The following is a 6,292-nucleotide window of genomic DNA, read 5'->3' as shown; positions in this document are numbered from 1 at the left end:
GTTGACCTTTCCGTAATCATCTTGTGCAGCATGTTTGAGCAATGATTACAAATATCTTGACTAATTTCTGTTCTAATCTACGCGCCCCCACAAAATAAACGGCGATAATTTTAGTGACTAAAAAATTTTCACAGACGCCATATTCGAAGAGTAGTGTAACGAAAGTAGTCTATGGTCAGAGTATCAGAGAGGAGACTACTGCGTCTATAAAGTGTCCGTCTGTTTTAGGTATGTTAAGTATTGGTATTAGCGCGCATGTTCCTCAAGGTGTGACAAATATGAACAGAACCCACGGGGTAAACACTACCTTATGCTTCTATTAGGTGTAAAATACATTCTTGGGTCCCCAGTACTCTTATAAAAGCTGTGAGACTCTGGTACAATACACCATTTGCCAGTCCATCCAGTGATTGTCAAGTGGTTCCATTAATCTTGAGAGATTAATAATCTTTTTTTTCTTTTTGTTTCTGCAGTGTATGTACTATGGCTCTGCCGGCCTGTTGTCTATCTGGAGAGCAGAGGCAGCAATGGGAACTGAACAAGGCCATCGAACAAGAGTTGAAGACGCAGAAGAAACAAGATAAGAATGAGCACAAGTTGCTCCTCTTAGGTCAGTTTTAGAAATGTAGAAAGATCTTGTGTTGTATGCGATTGTGTTTGACATGATAGAACAATGGTAAAAAAGTATTGAGTAGCTAAACAATTGTGTTTTATTAAGTGAAACAAGTTCAGATCACCCTTAGCAACAGAGGTGCAAAAATTATACATCTGTGTTTATAGCACTAAGAGGTACTGTATACACCAGCTTACATTCCTTATAACAGCTAGTATTTAACACCTATAGTTACAGTTTTGCATGCTCCCATAACATACAATGAATATAAATATTATATTATATATTGTATGGTATTGCTAATGTAGAGGTATGCTTGCACACAGGTGTATGCTTATACAGACCTATCACTTGCTATTGGTTTACCAAAGCTATTGTATAATAGTATTATACTAGTTTTGAAGATATTATTATAACAGGAATTGGGGAAGCTGGAAAGAGCACGTTCATCAAGCAGATGAAAGTGATTCACGGTGGAGGGTATTCTGATGAAGAGAGACTGAAATACAAACAACAAATCTACCAGAATGTCTACGTTGCCATCCACAATCTTGCCCATGCTATGGGAAAGCTAAAGGTCTCTTACAAGTCAGAAGAAACTAAGGTGATTACCCTAACAATGTATAAGGATGTGTTGCTATAGAAATGTTATGTTGTTTACATAAGGAATCACAAATTCAACACTCATCCTATTAATTAATAATGATTATAACATTTATTGTGTGAATTGATTAGTATTTGTTTGTTCTCTATTGTACTGTACATCAACACATCTCATGTCATACTGGAAATGATATTCCAGTATGTTTGGTTATATAACATGATACCATTCTGGGAAGTATTGGTTGATATATGTTACCATTACGTTATAGAGTGTGGCAGAAAGCCTGAAAGGAATCGTTGCCTGCCCACCAGAATCCATCAGTCCTGACCTTCAGAGTAAGATTATGATGGTGTGGCAGGACCCTGGTATCCAGCAGTGTTATCAAAGAAGGAATGAATTCCAACTATCTGACTCAGCTAATTAGTAAGTACACCACCCCCCAACCCACCTATGCACAGAATGTGTACCAAATATTTACTTATTTTTGATTTAGATGGAATTTCATATTTGGGTTCTGTATATCACAAACTTGAGTGTTAAGTAATTGTAATGTAGTGTTGTATATTGTAATGTAGTGTTGTATATAGCAACTAACCTTGTACCACTCAATAGCTTTTGTGTCCAATCACTATGGGATAACAGCAGCCATAATGTAATGTCTCACATACTTTATCACTTTCTCTATAGGTGACCTTGCTGTGTTCAACACCAATCATTACCTTATATGCTATAGACTCCTACTTCTCTTTGCTCTACACTGAAAAGTCACCAATAGCAACAGCTTTGTGGACAAGTTTAATGCTATCAGCTTTAGTTTAGCTATCAACAGATATCTTTTCTTTAGTAATACTGCTGCTGTGTATCTTGCCCCTGTGTAAAAGGTAAAAGGACAATCACTTTTTTAAAAGTTACTCTCACTTACACAAAGCTGTGTTTTCCCAGCTGAAACTGTAGCTACTTCCAGCGATAGTTCCCTGCACCTGGCTTGCTGCACTGGCTGACTCGCTAGGACAAGACACAAGACACGAAGAGCTTGTAACAGCTGACAGGATTTACGATTACTTGTTGCAGTGCTTGTTTCGTTGTTCACCAACAAATATTGGAGCAGCTGCTTGCAACAACCAACAATACCCGCTCTCGCCACTTTGGTGTGAATCCAACCAAACTAGCTAGCAACAGTTGCTAAGCCAACTACCGTGGCGCGCGCTTTATTATTGGCACCTCGAATATTGCCACCTACCGGCACTTTTTCGAGCTGTATTTTTTTGAGCTGTGTCTTTTTGAATAGTGTCTTAATTGTGCACCCCTCTATAATACTGTGGTTATCTTGTGTTGGAAAGGAAGGAGAAATGTTTGGCTCTCGAAAAGTGTATATCCAGTAGGTTAACTTTGGTGTGAAGTTTTGTCTCAAGTTTTGTTGTGTTAAAACTTTGTTGTATTATTGTTAGTGAATGTTATTTTGTGTGCAGTTGGTTTAATAAAGTTGTTGTTTTAGTGTTGTCTGTTAGTTGGTGGTAGTTAAGGTAGGTGTGATAGTAACCATGTTGTATAGGTGATAAAAATACTATCAGTTTGCAAGGAATGGTGTTATATGCTGTTATTCTTCTTCTAGTTACCTAGATGGGCTTGACCGACTGTGTGTAGCAGATTATATACCATCAATTGATGATGTGCTGCGTGTGAGGGTGCCAACCACAGGAATAGTGGAGTACACCTTCCGTATTAGTCGGGACCTCCAGTTTAGGTAAGCATTAAAGGGTATATACATAATGAATTGAAAGTTTTAATCTTTGTTGCAGGATGGTTGATGTTGGCGGACAAAGGTCAGAGAGGCGAAAATGGATTCACTGCTTTGATAAAGTACAAGCGATCATCTTCCTTGTGGCAGTGAGCGAATACGATCAGGTGTTGGCTGAAGATGACACCCAGGTGTGTGGTAGTTTTTACTTCTGTTTTTTATTAATTGTTTCAGAATCGACTGTTGGAGAGTGTTGCTCTCTTTGGTAACATCATCGTGCTTGAGTTCTTTTTCAATACGGCCATCATCATTTTCCTCAACAAGCATGACTTGTTCTTGAAGAAGATAACCCACTCTCCTCTGAGAGAGCACTTTCCTGAATACACTGGTATGGCAAACTTGGTATTTGTGATGTTTATCCATTGTTTGTACATACTACATAGGTCCGGACAATGACTCCGAGAAGGCACTGGAGTTCATCAAAATGATGTTTTTCGACCAAAACGAAAATGCCAAGCGGTCGATGTTTTCACACAAGACATGTGCTACGGATACTGACAACATAAAGAAGGTATTCCAAGACGTGAAGACTGCCATACTGGACTTACACTTGAATCAGTTCAACTTAATGTGACAAGAACAACCCACCACACGTCATATACTGCTACAGTAAACCACTAATTATTATTTACTTGTAAAGAAAGTCTTTATTTTTAATTACATGTGATGTCAAGGATGTATACTGACATTGCTTTATGTTACAGGATTATTAACAGTGTATATAATAGTGACTAAATTATCTATTGAGTTGTGTTAATGTTGTAGCATAGAATTTGTTGTGTTACACCATCAGTGCTGGACGCTGTAAAGTGTTAACAATAATAACAGTTGATAATTACCTGCGTACGAGTCCTAGAAGGAGCGCGTCTTGTCCGATCCAGGCTAGGATCTTTGCGGTTAATTTAATTAAGGTCGCGTGAGCTGATTAGTACTCCGATCTTCATCCTCCGTGAAAGTCAAAAGCCAAACTAGAATTTTCAACTGGTCACTGGTCAAAGGACAAAACGTGATTTGTCATAGATGGTATTACTATATTCTATCTATGGATTTATGAAGTGTAGTCTATACCACGATCGATACTTTTAGAAAAGCAACGTGAGCGTAATTTTACTAAAATATACAGAAATTTGGTCGAGGTCAAGCGAAAATTTCGAAGGTCAAGGCTTATTCTTCGAGTTTGACCGAGGACGAAGATCGGAGTACAACACTGAGACAGCATGCTGAGAGTACAGGGTACCGCACAACCGAGGTTGAGCAATGTTGCTAAAAATAAAATTTTCGCGGATTTGCAGACACTCCCAAAATGTATTATTTACTGTACAAACTATAATTGTACAAAAAGAAAAAAGGGAAAAGTAATTAATATAGTTACATGTTCAATTTACTTTTAAAAGTTTCAAGGCTAGTTGATGTTACTGCATTAGTTGGCAAGCTGTTCCAGAGTCTAATAGCATGAGGATAAAATATTTTCTAAGAGTCTACGTTGGTTTACAACTGTGTGAATCGGAGTGGATGACCCCTGGTAATACTGTTAGTTAGCTGTAAGCATCCTTCAGGTGGATTAATGTCAATTAAATTGTTAACTATTTTATACATTGTGATGGCGTGGAAGCTATTTCGTCTATCTTGTAAGGGCTCCCACTACAGATGTTGCAGCATATCTGTCACACTAGCATTCCAGTCATTATTATCAGTCACAAAACATGCTGCCCTTCTCTGTACCATCTCAATTTTAGATATGTTGTGTTGACGGCAGACACTGCAGCCGGGTGTACTGAGTCCAATATGGGGTGAACATAGTATAGGAAGAACTTTTGACATTTGCATAAGTTAAGTTGTAAAAACCCTCCTACAGAGTTAGCCTTAGCTGTTATCATATTAACATGTTCAGTCCAGTTTAAATGCTTGTCAATAATCACACCCAGATATTTTGCATGATTAACTTAGGGTATTTGGCAATTTCTCAAATGGTATTCAGCCTGTGGATGAAATGTAGTTGATTTTGTTTGTAATTCTTAGAAATTCAGATTTGTTTGGGTTAGCTAAATGACATTTGCCAGTCTATAGACCACTTCATTATTGTATTCAAATCATTCTGAAGAACAACAATGTCCTGTTCATTCAAAATGTTACGATAGATTAAGGTGTCATAAGCATATAGTCGAACTTTAGATGTAAGGTTTTGAGTAATGATTAGACTATATGGAGGATAAAAGCTAACCATATATATACTCACATGCTGGGACAACAATTAACTTACAAATTGGGTGATTTGTTCAGGTGCTGGAATGGCTAAAACTTAGTCTTAGACAATGATACATGGTATTTAATTGCAGAAAAGTACCAAGAATACTTCATTAAACTATCAAACATGTCTTTTAAAGTATTTTAGATGGTAAGAATGGAATTATTGGTAAACAAAGTGATTTGTCACCCTTGATCACTCACAGAACTCAGTACATCATGCATTACCTTAAAGTTAGTTTGTAATGTACAGGACAGAAAATTGGCCATATCTCAGGAATGCTTCAAGATATTAAGCTGAAATTTTAACACAAGATAGGTGAGCACTCAGTATACCTCATTTAAACTATCAAACAGAAAATTGGCCCATGTGCCAAAAAGGTAGGTTTTCCAAGATCAGGTCACAGATAATGTTTGTGTTCCTAATAGTGGTGCTTATGAAGGACGCTTATGATTGATATAAACGCGCTACTACCGTTAGCACCAGTACGTAAAAAGTTTCAAGGTATCTATATATATAGCTATCTGTTACTGTGCAGAAATCGAAGGAGATTATAACGCACAGGTATTAATCATATTACAAAACTGATTAAGTGTAGGGGAGTTAATTACAGTGGGGGGAGAGCGTTCCATAACTTAACAGTGGAGGGAAAAAAGGAAAATTTGTAAAAGTCTATTCTAGTTTGTAATTGGGTAAAGCATCCTCTTCTTGAATAGCGTTGATTGGGGATCAGAGAGGTGAGGAAATGTGTAAATATCTATTGTTTATTTTATACATAATAATGAGTTTGGCTATGTTCCTTCTGGTTTGGAGGCTCTGTAGATCTAAAGACTCTAACATGTTGGTCACACTGGAATACAGAGAAAAATTGTTAAAGTAGAATCTGGCTGCATGACTTTGTATAGCTTCTAGTCTCTGAAAGTTAACATTAGTGTGGGGGGCCCATACGGAGGAAGCATATTCAAGGATTGAATGAACCATTGACTTGAAACATATTGCTTGAAGGACATTGTCTTAGATTAAAATGGAGGA

The 6,292-nt window shown here is 37.3% G+C and overlaps 1 protein-coding gene across 1 annotated transcript; it reads left to right on the top strand.

Annotated features, from left to right (window-relative positions):
• The first annotated feature begins 69 nt into the window (after positions 1–69).
• On the top strand, positions 70–3,754 carry LOC136239621 (guanine nucleotide-binding protein subunit alpha-14-like). The gene is made up of 8 exons (XM_066030388.1): positions 70–228; positions 474–610; positions 1,033–1,217; positions 1,486–1,640; positions 2,830–2,961; positions 3,017–3,146; positions 3,190–3,343; positions 3,399–3,754. The coding sequence occupies exons 2-8, from the start codon at positions 484–486 to the stop codon at positions 3,587–3,589; spliced, it is 1,074 nt and encodes a 357-aa protein (XP_065886460.1). The 5' UTR covers positions 70–228; positions 474–483; the 3' UTR covers positions 3,590–3,754.
• The last annotated feature ends 2,538 nt before the right edge of the window (positions 3,755–6,292 follow it).

This window comes from Dysidea avara, chromosome 11, assembly GCF_963678975.1.
Source record: "Dysidea avara chromosome 11, odDysAvar1.4, whole genome shotgun sequence".
NCBI lineage: Eukaryota > Metazoa > Porifera > Demospongiae > Dictyoceratida > Dysideidae > Dysidea > Dysidea avara.
Note: the sequence above shows the minus strand (reverse complement) of the source record. Positions and strands in the feature narration are given on the sequence as shown.

Excerpts from the sequence above, each read along its gene's own strand:
- LOC136239621 (XM_066030388.1), top strand. The coding sequence starts at position 484 with ATGGCTCTGCCGGCCTGTTGTCTATCTGGAGAGCAGAGGCAGCAATGG. Across the intron at positions 1,218-1,485 it reads ACAAGTCAGAAGAAACTAAG|AGTGTGGCAGAAAGCCTGAA; the intron begins GTGATTACCCTA and ends ATTACGTTATAG. Across the intron at positions 1,641-2,829 it reads CTATCTGACTCAGCTAATTA|TTACCTAGATGGGCTTGACC; the intron begins GTAAGTACACCA and ends TTCTTCTTCTAG.